This window comes from Panthera onca, chromosome D2, assembly GCF_046562875.1.
Source record: "Panthera onca isolate mPanOnc1 chromosome D2, mPanOnc1 haplotype 2, whole genome shotgun sequence".
NCBI lineage: Eukaryota > Metazoa > Chordata > Mammalia > Carnivora > Felidae > Panthera > Panthera onca.
In genome coordinates this window covers 15896606-15921690 of record NC_138349.1, presented here as the reverse complement: position 1 = coordinate 15921690, position 25085 = coordinate 15896606, and the positions used below count along the sequence as shown (strand labels likewise).

Below are 25085 nucleotides of genomic sequence, written 5' to 3'. Positions count from 1 at the left end.
GCGTTGAGAGGCATTGTAAGGATTTTGACTTTTACCTTAAGTGAAATGGGGAGCCAGCCACTGAAGAATTTTGAGCAGAAGATTGATATAACTTGACTTCTAATTGAGAATAGACTGGAAGCAGAGTACCAGTTAATAGGTTACTATTATAATTATAATATAGATGCCCCCAGGTGATGCACCTGCCCTCAGGTGACAGTACTGGGGGCAGGCAGTGGAGGGGATAAGAATGGCATGAATACTGAATGTAATTTTAAAGCAGGGTTAATAAGATTTGCTGATGAATTGGATATGGGAGTGGGTAAAAGAATGAAAAGAGTCAGAGTGACTTTAAGATTTTTTTGACCGTAGAGTAAGGTGGAGTTGTCATCAACTGATATGAAGATTTTAGGAGGAAAATTAGTTTGATTTCGTATGTGGAGTTTGAGGTGTCTTTTAGACATCTATGGGAAGATGTTGAAGAGGCAGTTGGGGTTTGGGGAGGAGGTCTGTACTGTAGCTATAAATTTGGGGCTTAAAATAGTAAATTGGAAACTACTGATGATACTTAAAGCCATGAAATCAGATGAGATCACCAGGAAGATGAGTATGAAAGAGAATAGAACAGACTGAGCTATGAGTCACAACACAGTTCATGGGATATTCTGTGCTAAACATGTAGGTTTCTGCCTTATAGAAGTTTACCTGATGTTGAAAAACTTACATCCACTTATGTTATTGTCTGTGACTTAGACAAGTAGAATAAACAAGTCCTGTTTTCAATGCTAGCTAATTCTGTATTAGTCATTTTCAACTGCTCAGAACCAAAGTCTGTAAAACTTTGTTTTAGGCCTTCCACAACTCAAAATAATAAATAAGTTGGAAACTACTGTTCTTTGTTTTTTTAATTTTAATTTTTATTTATTTATTCATTTTTAAATATAACTTATTGTCAAGTTGGCTAATATACAGCGTATACAGTGTGCTCTTGGTTTTGGGGGTAGATTCCCGTGATTCATCGCTTACATACAACACCCCGTGCTCATCCCAGTAAGTGCCCTCCTCAATGCACATCTCCCATTTTCCCCTCTCCCCCGCCCCGCCCCTCACTGTTCTTTGTTAACAGGACGGTTCCTTTCTATATTATAATAGCATCATTGACCTAAATTGTGAGAACCAGATATTCTTGGAACCACAGTAATGTAATGATTACCACTCACATGATTAATTGTCCTACAAAATTAAAATATTGTCAGAACAGCTTGTAGACATTTAAAATGCCCTAAAATTCATGCCTGGCCTTTGGAGATTGGTTTTATGGGTCTAGAAAATGTTTAGAATACTTGGTGTACTGAAACAAAATCAGATTTTTCAGTGATGTTGGAAGATTGGACTCTTGCACTGTTATCTTGTTTTGCCTTTTGTTGGAGAAACTTCAGATTCAGTACACATACTAAGTCATAAAATTATTTCTGGAATGATTACAGTAAGTTACATACACCTCTCTTAAAATCTCCATTCTCAGCATATTTTCCCTTTTCTATTAGCAATCCAGTTTCTTTTTGAGAAATTGCCTTTCATTTAGTGAGAATAGTCTTCATGGGATGATAAATCCAGATACCTGCCTATTCTAAACTTGATTTTTTAGCTTCATTTTGAAATTTTCTGAATTTCTCCAGTAATTCCCATTTTCCTTAAGCTAGCCAACACTAGTTTCTTTGGCTTATAACTAAAGAAATCTAGTTGATATACTACACTAGACATACTTTTAAAGGGCATTATATATGTTTGTATACAATATTTCTATTATTAGCTTTATTTAAAATGCCATAAGTGGTATTTGCAGTATAGTTATTGATAGAAATTTGGCTTAATCTGCATTTGATATAGTTCAAAGTTAGCAGCATTTATTTAATGTTTTAAATTGAGAACTGAAAAAAGAAAAGAAATATAATTTGGCCCTTTAAATATGTATCGCCTTAATGGTAAAATGTTTTTTTCATGATGGCTTAGATTAAATATGAGTTAAAAGTATGAGCTAAAAGTATATCAAGAAGAAGCCCAAAATTCTAGAGCAAGACTACTTTTTCCCCTGAAAATCCCTTACTTTATGACTTTTTCGTTTCCTTTCTGGACTTAAATGATATAGAGAATCTCTACTCAAAGTAATTCTTGTTTTTAGAAATCAAAGACTGCTATTAAGTTATTAATCAGTAAGGAACAACTCATCTCCCTCCTTACCGGGGGAGGTAAATTTTACTGTTATGTTTTTCTCTCTGAATCTTTGTACATAATAATTACAGGTTTTCTAGTAATGTCAAAAATAGTATATAATTCTGTTCATAAATTTGGGTGATCTTTGGGGAGTTGCTGTTTCATGCACCTGAAGACTTTAAAATTTTATCTTTCTTTGTGGAAACAAAGTTATTTTATAAAATTCATTTGTGTAAAACGAATATATATTTTTTGTATTGGTTTCCAGTATAAAATCAGAGATAGATTCCTTTAGAAAAAGTTTTCCAGTGCAAAATAATTCAAATACTTTGGAAAGGAAGAAAGAATATAATTTGGTAGTATGGAATACTTTGGAAAAACTTTAAAAACCTTGTAGTTCTTTATTCTAGGTTTTGTTTTTGTAATTATTTCTCTGTTTGATTTACTTGGGATTATAGGGACTTTTTACTTGTAATTTTCCTTTTTTTGACACATATATTTATAGTATCTAACAACACTAGGCTTCATTAACTTGATTTGCCTGAATTATACTTAGTTTTCTTAATAGAATGAGGGGATTGACTTAATAAGAATAGGATTGCTATTGGGATGCTTCTAGTGTACTATTGAATATCAAGTATAATTTCTCTTTATCGTCTCAGAAACCCAGGCTCTTTCAGGTATAGTCTCCCTGGTTAAACTGAAGCTTGAAGAAGTTAAGTAACTTGTCCAGGGTTTCATACCTAATAAGTTGGAAAGCTAAGTTTTACTTCATAGCTCATGCTTTTTTTTTATTTTTAATATTTTCAGTTTATTTTGAGAGAGAAAGCAGGGGAGTGGCAAAGAGAAAGGGAGTGGGAGAGAATCCCATACAGGCACTGACCATGTGGAGCTTGATATGAGGCTTGAACCCATGAATTGCGAGAGGATGACCTAAGCCGAAACCCGAGAGTTGGATGCTTAACCCACTGAGCCACCCAGGTGCCCCATAGCTCATGCTTTTAATCTTTTTTTTTTTTAGCTCTTAGGTTATTTTCATTCATTCAGTAAGTGTATACTGAGGCTAGTCATATAGGGGTTGTAGGCCATGTTAGGGACTTTTATTTTATTTGAAGTATGATGGGAAACCATTGAAGGATTTTGAGTAGGAAAATGATAGAAGTGGATTTATATTTTAATCATTCTGGTTGTGCTGTGGAGAGTTGAATGTGTAGGAAGGGAACCAGAATGGAAATAAGGAGACCGATTTGGAGACTGCTGTTCCAAATAGTCCAGGTGAGTACACGGGGGCTCGGACTAGGGCGGTAGTTGTAAATGAAGGAATTGGTAGTTGGTCTGTAGGCGGGGTGACAGAATTTAAAGACATTTATAACGGGTAAGGTGTACAGACACTTAGTCACCAGCCAGTCAAAATGGTATTGCTTTTGGGTCTGAAGCAAGATCCTGGATGAGCCATGCTGAGCCAAGCATCATTCCTTTAGTTGTTAAGTAGAGAAGTGTTGATCATCTCAGCACAGGGGCTAGGGGAACGCGAAGGGAAGGCTGGGTACTTGAGGCAGCATCTACTTAGATTGAAGCATCTCCATATTATACTAATTGGAAAGGCTGTACACCTGCACACCTGGTGAAGTCAGTCCAGGATTTGTCGATGGATGGATATGGAGTGTGGGGGGAAGAGAGAACTCAAGAATAGCTCCATGGTGTTTGCCCTGAGCAGGGCCGTAAGTGGGAGTGCCGTTTACTAAGATGGTAAAACACTGGTGAAGGAGCCGATTTGAGAGGGAAGAATGAATTGTGGACATGTTAAATTTGAGATGATTATTAGACATCCAAGTGAAGATGTCATGGAGGGAGTTTGCCTTAGAGTCTGGGATTCAAGACGAAATTTTGGGGCTGGAGATACACATTTGGGAGAGATCAGAGATAGGGATTCTACCCCCTATGATGACAGAATAGCCTTTCCCCCTCAAAAATCACTCAGCAGCCTGCTACTGATGCCTAAAGTTACAGCATTAGAAATTCATTTATGCTCTATGGATTATTAAATGACATATAACCTGGAGGAGTGGTAGCATATTAAATCTTTATAAAATCCCTACTGTAATGTGAATTAGTTTATTACTTTCTTTTCAAGACAGCTGAGATGTGTTTACCTCGAGGAGATTCCCATATTGATAGAGACGGGTTAGGCAGGGAGAGTTGATGCAGTGAGGTTGCATAAGGGATCACGTTAGGAAGTGGTAGATAGAGAATTTTTCATGGATATATTTTTATAAAAAAGGGAGTCTTGGAGGGCCTTAAATTGTAAATATCACCATTAGATTTTTAATGGATGCTGAAGCCGTTTGTGTGTATAAAGTTGTTATTTGTGTTTCTTCATAGTTATTTGTGTTTTAAATTAGTATTCATTTTATAAATTTACATTTTAAATCATTTTACTATCGAATGCAGAAAGCTACAAATTAAGACATCTAACTTCCTTAAACTTTTAAGCCATATTCATAAATCTCATTCTATTTATAAGCTTACTAATTTAGATCAAAATAATCAATAGAATTTGGCTATGGGCCATTACTTCCAATAATTGCTAGAAGTTACATAAGATATGGTAGTAACAAAGATAGGAAGAATTTTGACTGCTATTTTGTGTAGAAAATCAGATATTTTAGATAACTGAGTAAAATTAAAAACTCTTTTCTATAATAAATAAATAAATAAATAAATAAATAAATAAATAAATAAAGTTATTGGTATTAGTTTCATGTACGAGCTGTAACAAATTACCATAAACCTCATGTCTTAAAATAATGCACACTTACTAATCTCTTGCCGTTCTGAGGTAAGAAGCCTGGAATCAGTTTCACTGGGCTAAAGTCTCTGCGTTGACAGGGTCACATGCCTCCTAGAGGCTCTAGGAAAAAGTCTGTATCCTTGACTTTTCCAGCTCCCTTCCTCCATCTTCAGAGCTCGCAGCACAGCATCTGGCTTCAGTGGTCACATTGCTTTCTTCTTCTGTATTCAGAGCTTCTGTCTTGTAAGGACACTTGTGATTATATTTGGAGCCTGCTTAGATAATCCAGGACAAACTACCTAGCTCAAGATTCCTAATTTAATCATATCTTCCAAGTCCCTTTTGCCAGATAAGGGAACATTCCAGTGGTTCCAGTGATTAGGACCTCGATATCTTTAGGGGCCGTTAGTCAGCCTGCCACAAACCTGCTCTGAAATATTTTGCTTTAGTGCAGTTTTCATAAACATATGATTGCTTTAAATGTATTCCTGACCCTCTTAAGAATTTTACCTGCTGTTATTCTTTATCAGAACCTTTGCCAAGTAATACCTGGGTATTGTTTGCTGCTCCCAACTCTGTGCCTTTAGGTGGTAGAGACTGTTTTTAAGTTTTTATTTAGAAAGAATTTTGTGCTCGCTTCGGCAGCACATATACTAGAGAGAATTTCAAATTTATGGAAAAGTTGCAAGAATAAGAATAATACAAAAAAGTGTCCAAGTGCCCTTTTCCCAAATTCATCTATTGTTAACATTTTACCCTATTTGCTTTATTATTTCTGACTTACGTGATTTTTAAAAAATTATGTTTCCTTTTTGAGAAAACAAGATATAAAAATTCGTACCGGTGGATACATTATATTGATATATAATGTCCATATGATCTCATTAGAGACTGGCAACCTTTTCTGCAGTTTTTAGCTTTGCAGGCCACGTGATCTGTGTTGTAAGTACTCAACTTTACTAGTGCAAAAGCCGTCATAGATGACACTTAAATGGATGAGCATGCTATGTTCTTTTTTTTTTTTTTTTTCTAAGTTCATTTATTTTTTTGAGAGAGAGAGTGGGTCGGGGAGGGACAGAGAGAGAAGGAGAGAGAATCTCAAACAGGCTGTGTGCTGTCAGTGCGGAGCCTGATGCCGGGCTTATACACACGGACCCGGACGGTGTGAGAACATGACCTCAGCCGCTCTCAAGAGTCGGTCGCCCAACCAGCTGAGCCATGCAGGAGCCCTGAGCATGATATGTTCTAATAAAACTTTATTTGCAAAAACAGTATGGGGCTGGATTTTGCTCACAGGTTGTTGTTTGCCAACCTGAATTAAATGAATTCTAAGTGATTTAGAATTGGACTTAAAAAATGTTTTTGACGGCAGTGTGTTCCTTAAATTTCTTGAATTACCAAGGAATAGTTCATGGTCTTTGCACTCAGAAATAGTAACGTTTTCTGTAGCTCATTAAAAGATTATGTCATTATCAAAGAGATAATCTAGACTGCTACTTAGTTTGTACCTGAAAAATACACTCCTAGCACGTGAGCATTGAAAAGTACTTTGAAGATGAGGGGTGCTGGAGTGGCTCAGTTGGTTAAGCTTCTAATTCTTGGTTTGGGCTCAGGTCATGATTTCACAGTTCATGAGTTTGAGCCCTGCATGGGGCTCTGCACTGACAGTGTGGAGCCTGCTTGGGATTCTTTCTCTTTCCCTCTCTCTGTTTCTGCCCCTCTCACGTGTTCTCTCTTTCCCAAAATAAATAAATAAAAACAAAAACCAAAATCTTAAAAAATGAAAAGGGCTTTGAAGATGAATAAATGAATGCATGGGGTGAGTGCACAAATAGGAAACTGTATAGGCTAATGTTTCTCAAATTAGGTTCTGTTTGGAAGTTTAAAAAATTTGTGGTTCAAGATAACCTAAAACTTTTTGGTATTAACAAATTTAAGGCAAGAGATTGATCTCATAATTGAGTAAAAATGTCACTTGATTGCAGTGTCAGCATTCCTGTGGACTACTGATTGGGACGAAGTAGTATCACTTATTATAGGCTAAAAAGAATATCGCTGAAGGGTTTTGATGCTTTTGTGACCATGATAAAATGCCATATTGTATGAACTTAAGATTTATAAAAGGTAAAGGAAAAAAAGCGATGGGAGAATTATGTCAAAATAATACAGGTATGCTAAAGTTATGTTAAAAAGGTACTGTAATAGGGGCGCCTGGGTGGCTCTGTCAGTTGAGTGTCTGACTTCAGCTCAGGTCATGATCTCATGGTTCATGAGTTTGAACCCCATGTTGTGCTCTCCGCTGTCAGTACAGTCTGTTTCGGAGGACCCTCTGTCTCCCATCTCTCTGTATCTCCCCCGCTTGTGCTCTCTTAAAAATAAATATTTTTTTAAAAAGGTGCTATAATTATATCGTTTTCAACTTGGGACCGATGATTTACTTTGAGCAAAACAATGTCACCCATCTTATTAGGTAGACATAAATTTTATTGGTTTTATAAATTTTTTTGTATATAATTTATAAATTTTTCTTGTTTTTATATTTACAAAAGAACTTCAAATAGAGTTTATATCTAGTTTTGTTTGAGTGTATTTTAGTTTCATTAGAATTAAAATGATTTATGAACTCCTCTAAGTTTGGTGAAAATATATTTCCTTTAAGAGCATTCCTTCCATTACTTAAGTTTGGGAAACCTGATCTAGGCTAGTCTACATTTTACAGATGAAGAAATTAAGACTCATGAGTAATATCATGAATATGGATAGGTAAAGGCAGTATTTTCAACTTAAAGTATTTAATTTACCCTGCATTTATTAATAGTTTTTACTTTACTATGCATAATATTTTTTTCTGTTTGAGGACATTAAGTCTCCCTGATACAAATTTTGGTTGTTCTTAATAAAAATACAAAGAAAATATAATTTTTATTTTTATATTTGTCTAATGGTTTACACATTATAAATGCTTTCATTTCTACAGTCTTTTAAAAAATTAGATATGTATAATAACCTTTAGGGAATAGACTGTTATTTCTGTTTCATCTTTATAGATGAAGGATTGATGACAGGAGAGGTAAACAGACCTGTCCAAGGTCACACTTGCAGTCAGTGACCAAACTGGGATTTGAGTACATTGTTTTGCAGTCTAATATTCTACTAGCAAAAATAAAGTAAATATGAGATTTTATAGTATTTAAATCATTCTTTTAGGCTATGGTATGTATGTCTGGTATGTGAATTTTTTTTACCTGTAGGCATTACATTTGCTGTTAGAATTTTTCCTGTAACTTATATTTCAGACCATTTGTCATGCACATTATATTTATCAGTATCATGAGCATTGATTTCTTAAATTCTCTTAATCCATATATTTTGTTTCTATAATCTAAGGTCTTTGTTTAATGCATTGTGTTTGATTTTTTTTAATAGGTCCTGATTGTTCTTTGAATGTTCCTTCTACTGAATCTTACTGGATTCTACCAAATGTTAAACCCTTCAGTCCTTCTGTAGGTCGGGCTTCCCATAAAGCAGTTTTATATGGGAAATTTATGTGGGTGATTGGTGGATATACTTTTAACTACAGTTCTTTTCAAATGGTCCTGAAGTAAGTTTTTTTTTTCAAATGTTCATAATCTGTTTTTTTTTAAGCCAGTTCTTTTTGGTAATAAGGCCTATTCTAAATATTTTATTGCTGTCCAAATTTATAAGTGGTCATATTAGTGCTAGTATCTGTTTGCTACATGGGACTGATTTGAGAATATATGAACTCAATATATCCATAGTTAATTATTTGCCATTGTGCATATAGTTAATTATTTGTATTGAAATTTCATTACCTCTCTAGAGAGTCCTTTTAGCAAATTCTGAGTATGAAAATATTAACTTCAAATAAGTAGGGGACCATGCCTGTATTAGATATTATGAATCCTGTCACCTTTTATTTTTTGAGAATGAAGCGTAATTGCTTGTATAAAAATGCTTTCAGTTTGTTCTGTAAATTTTAATTTATCTGAACTTTTACTTTGCATTTACCTTAGAAGCTTTTGGGAAAAACAGTGCCAGTATTATAAAATATATCATTCATTTACTGTTGGCTCAATAGAGATTATCCTCTGCAAGATTGGATGATATGAGAGGAATCACATGATGGCAGGTTTATCTGATTTTTTTCAGCTGGTGATTATATTTTATTGACCATCTATTAATAGAATAAAAGAGGAAATAGAATAATTTGATTATCAATGTTTTCAAGGGTGATACTTGTACTAGTTATAACTGGTACAACTTGGGCATCAACCACTCAATCAAAATGACCTTGGGCAGTATAGCATAGTAGTGTGTACCCAGTTGGGTTGCCAGATTCAGCAGAGAAATATACAGGACACCTAGTTAAACTTGAATTTCAGATAAACAATGAATAATTTGTTATTATATGTAGGCCCTTTGCAATATGCAATATATATATATATATATAATTTTTAAAATATGTATTTTTGTTTTTGTCCCAAATATTGCATGAGTCATACTAAAAAATTGTTGGTTGCTTATCTGAAATTCAGATTTAACTGAGCATCCTATATTTTATCTCGCAGCCCTAGGCACTGAAAATATTAACCTTGTTAATTTGGGGGTTATAAAAAAGTCTGAGTTTAGGAGGACACTGCTTTAAAACTATAATTGACTATGATTGAAATTAAAGTATAACATAAAGTAAATTCTGGAGAGAAAAGAAAGGAAGAGTTATAGGTAAATATTTAAGTGAAGAATTAGAATTATGTATCACAATATGTGAAGGATAAAATATTATAGAAAGAATTGAAGGAGAGTTGGGGGATTAAATGAGTTGTTAAGATATGCAAAGAACCTGAAGAAATAGTAAGATTTAAATGTGGAAACGAGGAGTAAATTAACTATGATTAATGAAAATAAAAAGCCTATGAAAATAAACTAAAACTTTGAATTAAATTGTGATATTTGCAAAGGAGAGTTGTGCACACAGAGTATAATTGTCAAGGAAACATCGGAATCTTAAGAGTTTGTGTTCTGTACAAGTTTAATAGCATATTTAAAGTTAGGTGATGAATATTACTTGACACTCTCCTAAACTTACATATTTCCCATTTGAATCAGATAGTTTAACTTTTTATTTTGTCTGTAACCTGGCTCTTTTGCTTACAGTGTTTAGTTTTGTACTAAGCTGTGAGGTGTTAGATTAGAAGTGACCTTATCACTGTTTTCATAAGTTTGAGAATATTTTTATTATTCTGAATGTAGTTCAATTGTACGTAAGGATTTTTCCCCACTTATAAGAAAGTAGGGGAGTAGGTAGGTAAATTTTTGAAGTGATAATGTCAGTTGTAAGTAGGTAGGTAGGTAGGTAAGTTTTTAGAAGTGATAATGTCAGTCGTAAGTCGATTTATCTCCTGTAGAATTTAATTGAGATATAGATGTTACATTTTAAGATGAAATTGTTCAGTAATATAAAAGTTCTGTATTAGTGTATTAAATTAGAATGTTTTATAGAATGTATATACATTGACATTTGTGAGAATTGACATGTATTTATGGGCATAGCAAACTTTTTAATATTTACTCTTTGCTTGATACTTGGGACAAATCAGTGGACGTAATAAATGTCCTTATCTTTATGGAGTTAGTGAGGAATGACAAGCAAGTAGAAAAAATATATAATTACCATAATAGGTAAGTACACTGTAAGTAAATTATATGTATGCACATATATAGAGATAGCAAGATAAATAGGATAAGCAAATCACGAGTGCCTAAGAGGAGAGAGCTACAGTTATAAATGTAGTTGTCAAGGTAGGCATCACGGGAAAGGTGATAATTGAACAGACTTGAAGGAGGTTAGGCATTGTCAGTGCAGTTATCTGGAGGCAGGGAAAGAGCCAGACAAAAGCCTTAATGTGGGAGCTACTTAGTTCAAGCAGCAGCAAGGAGGCCCATTTGACTTGCACCGAGTGCATGAGAGGGAAGCATGAAATTACAGGGATAATGGAGGGGGGGGAGAGATTATGTAGGGTATTGTAGATCTTTTGGGGAGTCATGGGAATGTATGAGCATGCTTTGACTTATATTTAAGAGTCACTGTGTCTAGTCATGAATATACTGGGATTGGGAGGAAGAGTAGGAACGGAGCTTGAGTTAGGATGAAATCATCAAGGGAATGAATTTTAGGTGGAGAAGAGGACCAAGAACTGAGCCTGAGGCACCATATCACTAGGAGGTCAGGGGAAAAGAGGAGAAACCATCAGAGGAGACTGAAACGAGTGGCCAGTGAGGTAGGAAAACCAACGGTGTGATGTCTTTGAAGACAGTAGATGAAGAGGAAGGTTTGATTGGCAGTGTCAAATGCTAATGATTAACTGGGTCCAGGAAAATGGAAGACTGAGAAGTGGGCAGGGATTTGGCATGAGGAAGTTGATTTTAACAAAAACGGTTTTGCTGGAGCAGTGTTTTTAAAAGCTTGATTGGAGTTAGTTGAAGAGAGAGTAGAGAGAGGTGTAGGGAGGGACAAGGAAGAAATGGGGCAGTAAAGAAATGGAGTGATAGCCTGACAGGGTAGTCTTTCTCTTTTCTCTTTTCAAGAGAAAAAATTTTTTTTATAAGTGGGGAAAAGTAACACCATGTTTTTATATTGATGGGAATTATCTAGTAAGACCAGAAAGTGGTGATATAGGAAAGAGATGGGAGAACTACTAGAGTGTTGTGGGATCTAGTGCCCCAGAAACACAAATTTAGTTTGTTGATAGCAGGTACCAGCCGGCTGCCAAGTAGGGGCCTAGGCCCTAGATGCTAACAATGGTTTTTGCATTTGTAAGGAGCTATAGAAAAGAAATGAAGACGAATGTAGTGGGGTACACAAAGCCTAAAATATTTACCATCTGGCCCTTCATCTAAATAGTTTGCTGAGCCCTAATTTATGGTCACTTAGTGGAAAACAAGTGTGTTGGGTACAGATATGGTAGGTAGGTGGATGTAGGTATGAGTCCGTGGAAGATATGTTCTGATTGATTTCCTCATTCATGCCATACACATGTGTTTTATAACTCCAAGGTAGGATATAAGTTAAACATAATCCTGAAGACAATTTTTGGTTGACTTTTTTTTTTTTTTTTTTTTTTTTTTGTGACGGGAGCTCCCTTACCTTTTCTGATGAGTTGAAGGAAGACAGAGAAGAGGGGAAATAATAATTGACAGGGAGCTTCTTAAACATTGTTCTAGTCACTTCTTAGCTGGGTGCTTTGTTTTTTACGTTTTGGCAAATTGAGGAAATAGTGTAAAGCATGATGATGACAACTGGAGTTCTGTTAGATAAGTATTTAAGATTCATAGTTTGGAACGTCTCTTTTCATATCTATATTTTTAGACCAGTAGCATAAATAATTAATTTTCTTTTTGTATCCTGTAATCCAATAAGTACCTTATTTTTAGAGAAGCTTCTATCTTACTAGATTCATTATATTTCAAAAAGTGATCTGTGAACAAGTTATTTTTGGCATAGAAATAATACTTCTTAATTAATTTATATAATGCTAAGCTTAGAGTGTGTAAAAGAATAAAAAGGAATAAAGCAAATGGCCATTGTATATATGGAGAGAATTTTCTTTTATTTTCAAAAGAAAAAGCTGGCTTTAAAAACAAATTAAAAATGCAGAATAGCTCACTTATTGTTTAGGCTAGTCGGTTGAAACTGTTAAAGGTAACTGAACAAATTAATTCCAGTAATAAATAGCTTAGTCAAGTTAATGTATATTACACATTTAGGTGATTGAATTCTAATTTACCATATGTATATCTTGAATGAGTCTTTATTAAAAATTTCTAATATGGTACATGAAATTATAAGTTTATTAGTTATAATTGTTTTTGAATTTAATGAATACTTGAATATAAGTGAGAAAAACATATGCAAATTAAAAAACCAGAAATGAATCTTAGCTTATAAAATAATTTTCTTTTTTCACTTTTAGTTACAATTTAGAAAGTAGTATATGGAATGTAGGAAGTCTGTCAAGGGGTCCTCTCCAGAGATATGGACACTCTCTTGCTTTACATCAGGTAAGGATCCTGCTTTTTAAATTCTAATCATTCCTTTTTTTTTTGTTTTGTTTTGTTTTTAGAGTTCACCTTAGAGAAAAAAACTACTAAATCTCACGTTTACCTCAAATACTTAATGAGAACAATAGATGGCGGATCACAGTAACTTGCAATGTCTCAAACTCATATAGTATTTTAGTAAAAAAATAGGTTTTAGTACAATTCTTTATTAAACATGAGAAGAAATGAAGGTTGAGTTTTTGTATGTTGCTTTATACCTAGTCATCAAGTTAATCACTTTTTAAAAATTGTAGTAAAGTACACATAATATAAAATTTACCATTTTAACCATTTAAAAATGTTTCGGCGGTATTAAGTACGTTTAAATTGTTGTACAATCATTATCACCATTATTTCCAGACCTTTTTTCATCTTGCAAAACTGATACTATAATACTCATTAAATAGTTACTCGCATCTCCTTCTTCCCCAGCCCTTGGCAACCACTGTTCTATCTTTTGTCTTTGTGAATTTGACTATTCTAGGTACCTCATGTAAGTGGAATCATACAGTGTTTGTCTTTTGACTGGCTTATTTCACTTAGCATAATGTCCTCAAGGTTCATCCATGTAGTATTTGTTAGAATATCCTTCTTTTTTAAGCCTAAATAATATTCCATTGCATGGGTATACCACGTTTTGTTTATCCATTCGTCCATTGATAGACCCTTAGGTTGCTTTCACCTTTTTGCCTCTCGTGAACAGTGCTGCTGTGAACATGGATGTATAACTGTCTGTTTAAGTTCCTGCTTTAAATTCTTTTGGTAGATAGCCAGAAGAGGAGTTGAACTATATTATAATTGTATTTTAAATTTTTTGAGGAAATTGCCATATTGTTTTCCATAGCAGCTTCACCACTTTACATTTTCACCAGCAGTGCACAGGATTCTATTTCCTCCACATCCTTGTCACACTTGTTATTTGTTTTGTTTTGGTTTTTTGATAGTAGTCATCAAAGTGTGAAGTGTTGCTGTAGGTGTTCTTTATATATCCTAGATATTAACTCCTTCCTCAGAGCAATGATTTGCAAATATTTTCTCCCATTCTGTGGGCAGTCTTTTCATTTTGTTGGTATGTTCTTTGATACACAAAAGTTTTTAATTTTAGCATAGTTCAATTAATTTAGCATAGTTCAGTTTCAATCTATTTCTTTTGTTCTCTGGGCTTTTGGTGTCATATCCAAGAAATCGTTGTCAAATCCAATGTCAGGAAGACTTTTCCCTATGTTATCTTTTAAGAGTTTCTAAAGTTTTAGTTTTTATATTTAGGTCTTTAATCGATTTTGAGTTGTTTGTAGCGTTAGGTAAGAGTTCACTTTCATTCTTTTGTATGTAAATATTCTGTTTTCCCAGCTCCATTTGTTAAAAAGACTGACTATCTTTTCCTCACTGAATGGTCTTGGCACCTACCTTTGTTGACAATCATTTCATCATATGTGCAAGGGTGTATTTTTGGCCTCTCTATTCTTTTGATTTGTGTCTGTGTTTTTGCCAATATTACATTATTTTAACTACTGTAGTTTTGTAGTAAGTTTTGAAATGAGGAAGTATGAGACCTCCACGTTTGGTCTTGTTTTGCATGTTTGTTTTGCTTCTTCAGGGTCACTTAAGATTCCGTATGAATTTTTAGATTATTCTATTTCTCCAAAAATGTCATTGAGATTTTGATAGGGATTGCATTGTACTCAGTTATTTTATGTATTCGTGTAATTCATGAATTTAGTATGATTAAAATGATAGGCTACTTAACTGGTTTTTGTTTTGAACAAAAAAAGATTTATGTATTTTGTGGTGTGTGACTAGGACTTTCAAATGAGAACTGACCTATTTTCTGTGCTTAGTTAAGGAAATTTACAGAAGCAATGTAAAGAATAAACTGCTACTTTTTTTTTTTTTTGCATGTGCATGTTTTAAAGATAAAATAAAAACTAAGTGTATATATGTGTGTAATATAAATGCTTTTTTCTTTTAATTTTGTTTTTTAATTTTAGTTTTTGATTTATTTCATATTTTCGGTAACAGCTTTTGAGATATAATTGATATACCATACAGTTCGCTCATCTAAAGTATATAGCTGAATGGTTTTTAGTCTATTCAGAGTTACACAACAATCTTTTGCAGATATGCATCAAATTGCAAAATTGTATCTTCTGTTTTAGAACATTTTCATTACCTTACAAAGAAACTTGTAATCTTTAGCTATCACCCCAAAGCTCCTCATCTTCCCAGCTTTAAGCAATCATGAATTTACTTCCTGTCTCTATAAGTTTCTGTGTTCTGGACATTGCGTATAAATGAAATTGTATACTATATGGTTTATGACAAGCATGTTGTAGCACGTATCCATATTTCATTTTTATGGCTAAATAATATTCTGTTTTATGAGTATACTACATTTGGGTTTTTCATTTATCAATTGATGGGCATTTGGGTTGTTTTCACCTCGTGTGGCTGTTATGATAATGCTGCTGTGAATAGTCGTGGATAAGTTTTTGTGTGGACATATGCTTGTATTTCTCTTGGGTATATACATAGGCTTGGGAATTGCTGGGCCAAATAATAACTCTCTATTTAATTTTTTGAGGAATTGCTAAACTGTTTTCCAACGTGGCTGTATCATTTTACGTTTCTACTAGCCATATATGAAGGTTCCAGTTATTCCACATCCTTGCTAACACTGGTTATTTGATACCATTTTGATCATGGCCATCCTCGTCATTGTGAAGTGGTGTCTCGTTTTGTTTTGATTTCTGTTTCTCTGTTGACTAATGATGTGGGTCATCTTTTCGTGTGCTTATTGCCTATTTGTGTGGTCTGTGGAGAAATGTATATTCAGGTCCTTTGCCCATTTTTAATTGCGTTATTTGTTTTTTTATTATTGAGAAGTGAGAGTTATTTATATATTCTAGGTGCAAGTTCCTTATCAGATACATCATTTGCAGATATTTTTCCTTTGTGAGCAGTGTCTTTTGAAACCTAAAAGTTTTTCAATTTTTATGAAATCCAATTTATTATTGTTTAACTTTGGTTGCTTGTGTTTTGTTGTTATATTTAAGAATCCATTTACCAAATCCAAGGTTATGAAGATTTACCTCATGTTTCTTTCAAGAGTTTTATGGTTTGGCGCTTACATTTATGTCTTTTTTTTTTTTTTTTGATCCATTTTGAGTTAGGTTTTGTACATGGTATGCAGTAAGGGTTCAAGTTCGCTCTTTTTCATGTTGACTATTTCTCTTTATACCATTTGTTGAAGAGGCTATTCTTTCTCCCTGAATGGTATTGGCCCTGTTGCCAAGCATCACTTGACTTTAGATGTATGGATTTATTTCTGGACTCTCATTTCTATTGACTTATATGCCTGACTTTATGCCTGTAGCATACTGTCTTGATTACTTTTCCTTCATAGTAAGTTTTGAAATCAAAAAGTGTGAGTCCTCCAATTATATTCTTTAAAAATTTTTTTTTTTCTAACGTTTATTCATTTTTTGAGAGACAGTGCAAGTAGGGGAGGAGTAGAGAGAGAGAGAGAGAGGGAGAGACAGGATCAGAGAGAGAGGGAAATGCTGACAGCTCAGAGCCTGGTGCGGGGCTTGAACCCACTAGCTGTGAGATCATGACCTGAGCTGAAGTCAGACGCTTAACCGAGGCACCCCTTCTTTTTTAAGATTGTTTGGATATTTTGGGTTCTTTGCAATTGCATGTGACTTTTGGAATCAACTTGTCAGTTTCTACAAAGAAGCCCTCCAGGATTTCGGTAAAGATTGCACTGAATGTGTAGATTGCCATCTTAACTACATTAAGTTTTTGATCTATGAACATGAGATATCTTCCCATTCATTTAGATCTTTAAAGATTATTTTCAACAATGCTTTGTAGCTTTCAGAGTTTAAATTTGTTTGTTTTCTTTTTAAAAACAATTTTTTTTTAATGTTTATTTTCTGAGACAGAGAGAGACAGAGCATGTGTTGGGGAGGGACAGAGAGAGAGGGAGACACAGAATCAGAAGCAGGCTCCAGGCTCCGAGCTGGCAGCACAGAGCCCAACGTGGGGCTCAAACTCACGGACCCGTGAGATCATGACCTGAGCTGAAGTCGGTCACTCAACCAACTGAGCTACCCAGGCGCCCCTCAGAGTTTAAATTTGTAATTTCTTTTAAGGTGCCTGCCTGGCTCAGTCAGTGGAGTGTGTGACTCTTGATCTTCGGGTTGTGAGTTCGAGCCCCACACTGGGTATAGAGATTACTTCAAGATAAAATCTGTAAAAATAAGTTTGTAATTTCTTTTGTTAAATTTATTTCTAAGTATTTTCTTTTTGATGCTTTTGTAAATGGAATTGTTTACATAGTTTCAGTTCTGGATTGTTCATTTTTTAAAAATGTTTATGATTTATTTACTAAGACAAATTTTTATCAATCACAATTTTTAAAAAAATATTTTTAATGTTTTTTAATTTTTTTAAATTTTTTTTATTTTTGAGAGAGAGGCAGAACATGAGTGGGGGGAGGAGGAACACAGAGAGAGGGAGACACAGAAACTGAAGCAGGCTCCAGGCTCTGAGCTGTCCGCACAGAGCCCAACCAGGGCTTGAACTTGTAAACCGTGACATAATGACCTGAGCTGAAGTTGGTTGCTTAACCGACCGAGCCACCCAGGCGCCCCTGGATTGTTCATTTAAAGCGTATATAAATATAATAGATTTTTTTTTGTACGTTGATTTTGTATTCTGCAGTGTTACTGAATTCATTTATTAGCTCTAACATTTTTTTCTAATTATTATTTTTTATTTATTAGGATTGTCTGTATACAAGTTCATATAATGTATGAACAGAAATATTTTACTTCTTTTCCAATGTGGATGCCTTTGTTCATTTTTTTTGTTTCTTTGCTTTGGCTAATACCTCCACTGCAGTGTTGAATATAAGTGGCAAATTGGGCATCTTTGTCTTGTTCCTGACCTTAGTGGGAAAGCATCAGTCTTTCACCATTAAGTATTAATATTAGCTGTGTGTTTTTCTTAGATGCTCTTTATTAGGTTGATGAAATTCCTTTATGTTCCTAGGTTATGGAAATAGTAATGTTGTATATCATTTGTGTGTCACTCATTTCAATCATAGGTGGTTGAATTTATTTGTATAATTTATAAGTGCTATAAAGTATCTGTCCATAGCCATGAGAAGTAACAATAATGGGCTCCACATAGTGGACCTACCAGATCATAGTGTGATCTTCCTTTTTGGACAGCACTTGATGAAAACAGTGAATGACAGTAGCACAAAGCAATACACATAGATGGTAAAATTTGAAGAACTAGGGACTCAACAACTAAGATAATTATACATGGTTAATTTAACTATATAATATAGCTGTTTTAAATAAAGTATCTTAAGGTAACTTTTTGAAAATGTAGGTTTTTTTCCCCCTTCTTCTTGTAAGTAAAAGCATTGCCCCTTCTTCTTGTAAATAAAAACATTGATTCTCATTTGACTTTTTATAAATAAGAACTGTACTTTATACGTGTTGTGAGTTAGGATTACTAAAGTTTAAGTTGAGCCTTTATTTTTAATTAATATATATTGCTGAGGTATGACTATTTTGTTTATTAATACATGTTTTTTTAATTTACAGGAAAACATCTTTATGTATGGAGGCAGAATTGAAACAAATGATGGCAATGTCACAGATGAATTATGGGTTTTTAACATACATAGTCAGTCATGGAGTACAAAAACCCCTACTGTTCTTGGACATGGTCAGCAGTACGCTGTGGAGGGACATTCAGCTCACATTATGGAGCTGGATACTAGAGATGTTGTCATGATCGTAATATTTGGATATTCTGCAATATATGGTTATACAAGCAGCATACAGGAATACCATATCTGTGAGTTACTTTGAAAATGCAACTATATACTTTTCTTTATTAGTTGGCAATATTTTTATCTTTAATAAAATCTTCATATGAATTTAGCCAAATAGTGAGTTATTTGAAATCAGAATTATTAGCTAAGATTGAAAACTTTTTAATATAAACCTTTTCATTTTGTGTTAGCTTTGGTTTTTTAATATTTATCTTCTTAGCCTAAAGTGGAGAAATGTTACATACCAGTCCCTCATTTTTCAAGAATTGAGAATATTTATAAATATGAGAAGTTCCAACAGATGGTGCTATTTCTTTGGATTTTATTTATGAGTAAGAACTAAAACTAACCTAGTCTCTTTACTATGCAGTCCATGATTTCAGGATTTTTATTTTTCAGAGTTCTGTTTCTAATCTTACTGCAATATCTCTATCTGTGTATTATTCTTTTAAAGTAAGCTTCCCGAGGATAATCTGTTGGCTTTTATAAGAGATCATTATCTGGTAGGTGAAGGTGACTGAAGTGATCTACCTATGACTTTTTGTACTCTCCTTTGTTTTTCTGGTACTTTATTATTTTTTTGAATTCTCTGTGACATTTTCAGACTCTTATAAGATTAAAAAAATTGCCTACAAATACTTTATGATCCCTGTTTGAAGAACATATTCCATTTCTAGCTCTGGTCAGTATTATGAACTCAAGTTTTTGGCTCTTTTGTCTATAGACAACTATATCCAACTATTTAGAGTCCTTGTGTAATGTTAATGAGAAATCTCGCTTGCAAATCAACAAGAGAGCCCTTAATGTGCTCAGAAGAAGCCTCCCTTTGCAAATACTCTTGTCTCTCCCCCTGCAGTCCTTTCTCAGGTGGTCTGTTTATATGTCCCCCACTGCAGTTGGGTGGAGAATGATTATGTATCCTTCTTACTCCTTGGTGCCATTTTACTCTCTTTAAACTCCTTCCTCTTCTAAACCACTCAGCTTCGCATCAGACTGTGCCACCTGTTACTTCTTCTTCACTCTGTTCACTCCTCAGATCACTGTGTTGTATTCCTCAAAAAATACAGCTTGTGGCTCATTATCATTATGTCCTGCATACATTAGCCAAATAATTTTCTTTTTATTTTAAAATTTTTTAATGTTTTTATTTATTTTTGAGAGGAGAGAGAGAGAGAGCGCGTGGGAAAGGGGCAGAGGGGAGAAACAGAATCTGAAGCAGGCTCCAATGCAGGGCTCGAACTAATGAACTGTGAGATCATGACCTGAGCCGAAGTGGAATGCTTAACTGACTGAGCCACTCAGGCGCCCCTAGCCAAATATTTTTCTGATTTCAGTATCCACTTAAATACTTCTAATACTTAGACTCTCAGTTTTAAAAATAATTTTTTAATTAATTAATTAAAAAAATTTTTTTAGTTTATTTATTTATTTTGAGAGAGATAGAGACAGAGCACACAAGTAGGGGAGGGGCAGAAAGAGATGGAGAGAGACAGAGACAGAGAATTCCTAGCAGGTTCCACACTGTCAGCTCAGAGCCCGATGCGGGGCTCGAACTGATGAACTGTGAGATCATGACCTGAGCCAAAGTCAAGAGCCGGATGCTTAATGAGCCAAATGAGCCTCCTGGGTGCCCCTGTCAACTTTTTTTTTTTTTTTTTTTAAATCTGTCTTTCAGAAATCTTGTTTTCCATCCTGGTTGAGTCACACTCTCCCTTTGTCGTACTCTTGACCTATACCTCAGTGAATCCCATAATTTCCATTTTAGATATCTTCCTCTAAAATGCCACTGGTCTTTCCAGCTTACTCCTTCTAGTACCCAAAGTCTGACAGTTCTCCAGCCTTAATAGAGCCTTTAGTCCATCAAACCTATCAGATTTTCACTATCACTCTCTTACCTGTACTTCTAACATTAGCCAGCTTTAAGTTCATAATCAGTCTCTCCTCCAACTCTCCAAGTTGACTATGTCATACATTTCCCTCTCTTCAAACTTCCAGTCACTCCCTTCTCCATGATTAGCCTCAGCTGATGACTTTACTTCTTATTTTACTGTGAAAATAGGAGAAATCTAAAGAGAATGTCTGCTGATGGGAACATTTTGGAGTGTAATGGTTAATAAGCAATGCTGCATTGAATAAACTGCTGTGTAACACATTATTGCCATAACAGCTCATGGTGGCATTGAAACGGATGTGCTATCATTGCATTTTTTAGAGGAGCCTAAGAGTTGTTTAAGCAAGAGTTACAAATTTTCTTTTTTTTTTTTTTTTTTTTTTTTATTTTTTTTATTTTTTAATATATGAAATTTACTGTCAAATTGGTTTCCAAGAGTTACAAATTTTCTATGCAGAAAGCTTGTTTTGGTTTTTGATTTTGTTATTAACTTTTGGTTTCATTATGGTATTCAGGGAATGTTGTTAAGTGTTGTTTCTACTTTTTGTAATTTATTGAGATTTTTTTTTGTGGGCTAGTTTTCAAATTTTATAGGCACTTGAAAAGGAGGTAAATCTTATAATATCAAGGTATGGCATTTGATATATCTATATCTGTATCTAATCTATATCATTTATATGTTTGGAACTTAGATTCCTTCCTTCCTTTTTTTTTTTTTTGTACTTTATCTGTCATGCTCTGAAAATTGAATTAAAGTCTAAAAATGTTAGTTTATTTTTGCCTATTTCTCCTTGTATATTCTGGAATTTATGCTTTATGAAAGTTGCAAGTTGTATCTTGTAATATTATAAATCGCTTGTTTACTGTTTTTGACTTGGTTTCTACCTTGTGTGATATTAATTTCATGGCTCTTGTTTTTTGCGGGAAGGGCTTTAGCCTTTTCCTGGTAAACTTTTGCCCTTCCTTTCATTCTTGTCAACCTTTCAGAACCACTTTGTTTTAAATGTATCTCTTGTGTACGCGAAAAAGTTGGATTTTGCTTTGTGATTCCATCTGGTTTTTGTACATTTTGTGTCACTCTGTTGTCTTCTTGTTTTTAGTTATGGCTCTTTTTATGTTTAGGGAGAGTCAAGGCAATTTTTGGTGGGAAGGAGCGCGGTGATTTTCGAGGTCTGCCACCAGTAGGCTTCGTCCACACCCTGTGTTTCTCTTCTGCATGCGTGTGACCTCTTCCGTGTGACTCTCTTGGTTTCACTTGCTTTTTGCATATTCACACCTGATTTGTAGTTTTCTTTCTTTCATTCATGGTTTCTCTGGATTTTTAATTTTCTTTTTCTTTCACTTTCATGTTTTCCTTATTTTTTTATACGCCTTCTCTGAGGATAATGGGAAGTTTCAGAATTAAACTATCACTGTACTTCTACTTGATCCAGAGGTTTTGATTTTTAAAGTTTTAAAAAATGAATCTGAAGTTAACCAGTACTTTTACCCTTTCATCAACCTCCGGTTTACAGGCTACTGTTTTCCACTGTTTTAATTCATCTTGTTTTGTTTTAAATACATTTGACCTTATTATCAGTATTTTATACTAGGGTCTTAGTCTTTTCTGTAAAGGGCCAGATAGTAAATATTTTAGGCTTGTGGGCCATATGGTCTTTATCACAACTAGGCAATTCTGTTAAAGCATGAAAGCAGCCACAGACAATACATACACAAAGGAGCATGACTTTGTTCCAGATTGGGCTCCCTTGGGTCTTAGATTGCCCACCCCTGCTCTAGAGAGAATGTGTGCTTCTGGGGACCTATTGACCTTGGTCCAAATTAAATTAAAATTTTGGCATGCATTTTTTTTGGGACCTTATGTGTAGGGTGAATTCATGCCCAGAGTGACACGATGTCTAGTTTAGGACCAAAAGTGTCCAAGGGAAGCTGTTTTTATTTTTCACATAGAATCAAGGCTGAAATAGACATTTTCTGGCTGCCTCTGCAGAGCAGATTTAAAAAAAAAAAAACACTTCTTTGGGGCGCCTGGGTGGCTCAGTCAGTTAAGCGTCCGACTTCGGCTCAGGTCATGATCTCATGGTTTGTAGGTTCGAGCCCTGTGTTGGGCTCTGTGCTGACAGCTCAGAGCCTGGACCTTGCTTTGGATTCTATGTCTCCCTCTCTCTCCTCCTCCCCCACTCACGCTCTGTCTATCTCAAAAATAAATAAAAACATTTTTAAAAATCCCACTTTTTTAAATTAATTTTTTTAATTAAAAACTTTTTTTTTTTAGCTTATTTATTTTGAGAGAGATAGAGACAGAGCACACAAGTAGGGGAGGGGCAGAAAGAGAGAGAGAATTCCTACAGGTTCTGCACTGTCAGCTCAGAGCCCGACGCGGGGCTCGGACTCATGAACTGTGAGATCAGGACCTGAGCCAAAGTCAAGAGCTGGATGCTTAATGAGCCAAATGAGCCTCCTGGGTGCCCCTGTCAACTTTTCTTTAAATCTCTCTTTCAGAGATCTGAAAGATCTCTTTTCATTGAGGATATAACCCTGATTTTATGTAGAAGCTCTGATTTGGTAATTACCTGGGCTTACCTTTAGTATCAGCCATTAAAACCAAATTTCTAGGTTACCCAGTTGGTACATGTCTTCCGTACTCTGCCTCCCTACTGAGTATACTTTGCAGTTCATAGAATACATTATTTTTTTCATACTTCCCCTTATTTAACAATAAATTCATTCAGCTATGAGACATAGTGGTGATTATACTTTCCAGGGAGATAAGTAAGAAGGCACGTCAGATTTATTCTAATCTTCTGTGTGTGGTAAATGTTGATATAGGTTGTTAATGGATAAATTCATTGGCTGGTAGGTTTTTGTTTTCATTTGGAAGAGTTTGATTAAAAATTTCACTTGTAGTTTTGGTAAAATTTTAACTATTAGGGTTCTTTTGGTTTAGTCTATAACAAAAATACTATTTATAAGTAAATTTTTCCACAGGGTACTTTTGGTTTGATTTTTGTTTTATTAATTGCATTACCTGTCAGGCACACTTATAAATATAGTATAAGATGGATATGGGAGGAATACATGATTTATGAGTATAATAAGAATAATAGATGAATTATGAGCAGTTCTGTGAATTAAGTACAAAGTAAAACTCACCAACTTTTCTGTAAAAATTATATCTTAATAATAACAATAAAATTAATGTATTACTTTACCCTATGCATTTTGAATTCATCACTTATTGAAAGTATGTGGCACCAAAAAATAATCTAAGTACTTTCACTTTGAAAAGTACTTACAAATAAAAGAATATAAAAACAATGGGTAAGTTTAGTTTAAAGATGTTAGAATAATTGTTCTATATGTCATAGAAAAGTGCTACTTTAGGGAGTGATACTGTATTAAAGTATGGCTACTTTGAACATAAGTAATGGGATAATTCATCATCTTAGTTATAAGTGAATACTTATTTCCACAGAGAGAATTTTTATTTTTATTTTTGTTTTTTTCAGATCTTAAGTGGGAATTACTACTACTGTGATGTCAGTTTAGGCTCTGTTTTCCCGACTGATTTTAATGGCATCAGGCACCCAAATGTAGGTTGGATTTTCTCTGACTCTCCTTACAAATTTAAAGCTTCTAGAAAACCAAGGAAAAAAATATGTTTGTGTTAAAGATGGGACTATCTCTTTAACCAGCATTGTGGTGAGGGTAACTGAAAACAAAGCTGACATTAAGCAGAGTAATTACCAAAAAGAGGGTATTTTGCTAGATAAAAATTTGCTCAGAAATATACTCTCTTTAAATTAAAAAAATTTTTAATGTTTATTTATTTTTGAGAGAGAGAGAGACAGAGACAGAGACAGAATGTGAGTGGGGGAGGGGCAGAGAGAGAGGGAGACACAGAATCTGAAGCAGGCTTCAGGCTCCGAGCTGTCAGCACAGAGCCCGATGTGGGGCTTGAACTCATGAACCACGAGATCATGGCCTGAGCTGAAGTTGGACGCTTAACTGACTGAGCCACCTAGGTGCCCCTAAATTTTTTTTTTAAATTTATTTGTTTTTGAGAGGGGCAGAGAGAGAGAGAGAAAGACACAGAATCTGAAGCAGGCTCCAGGCTCTGAGCTGTCAGCACAGAACCTGATGCAGGGCTCGAACCTATGAACTGTGAGATCATGATCTGAGCTGAAGTTGGATGCTTAACTGACCGAGTTATCCAGGTGCCCCTGAAATATACTTTT

General features: G+C 34.5%; 1 protein-coding gene across 6 annotated transcripts in view; it reads left to right on the top strand.

The window, feature by feature from the left end:
- The window catches only part of ATRNL1 (attractin like 1), a 774559-nt gene that overhangs the window by 49446 nt on the left and 700028 nt on the right, over positions 1 to 25085 (top strand). For all 6 annotated transcript variants that reach the window (XM_078434862.2, XM_078434861.2, XM_078434859.2 and 3 more), the window contains 3 exons: positions 8411 to 8585; positions 12976 to 13063; positions 18724 to 18979. In XM_078434862.2, the coding sequence (XP_078290988.2) occupies positions 8411 to 8585; positions 12976 to 13063; positions 18724 to 18979 (519 nt within the window). The remainder of the gene's footprint in view (positions 1 to 8410; positions 8586 to 12975; positions 13064 to 18723; positions 18980 to 25085) is intronic.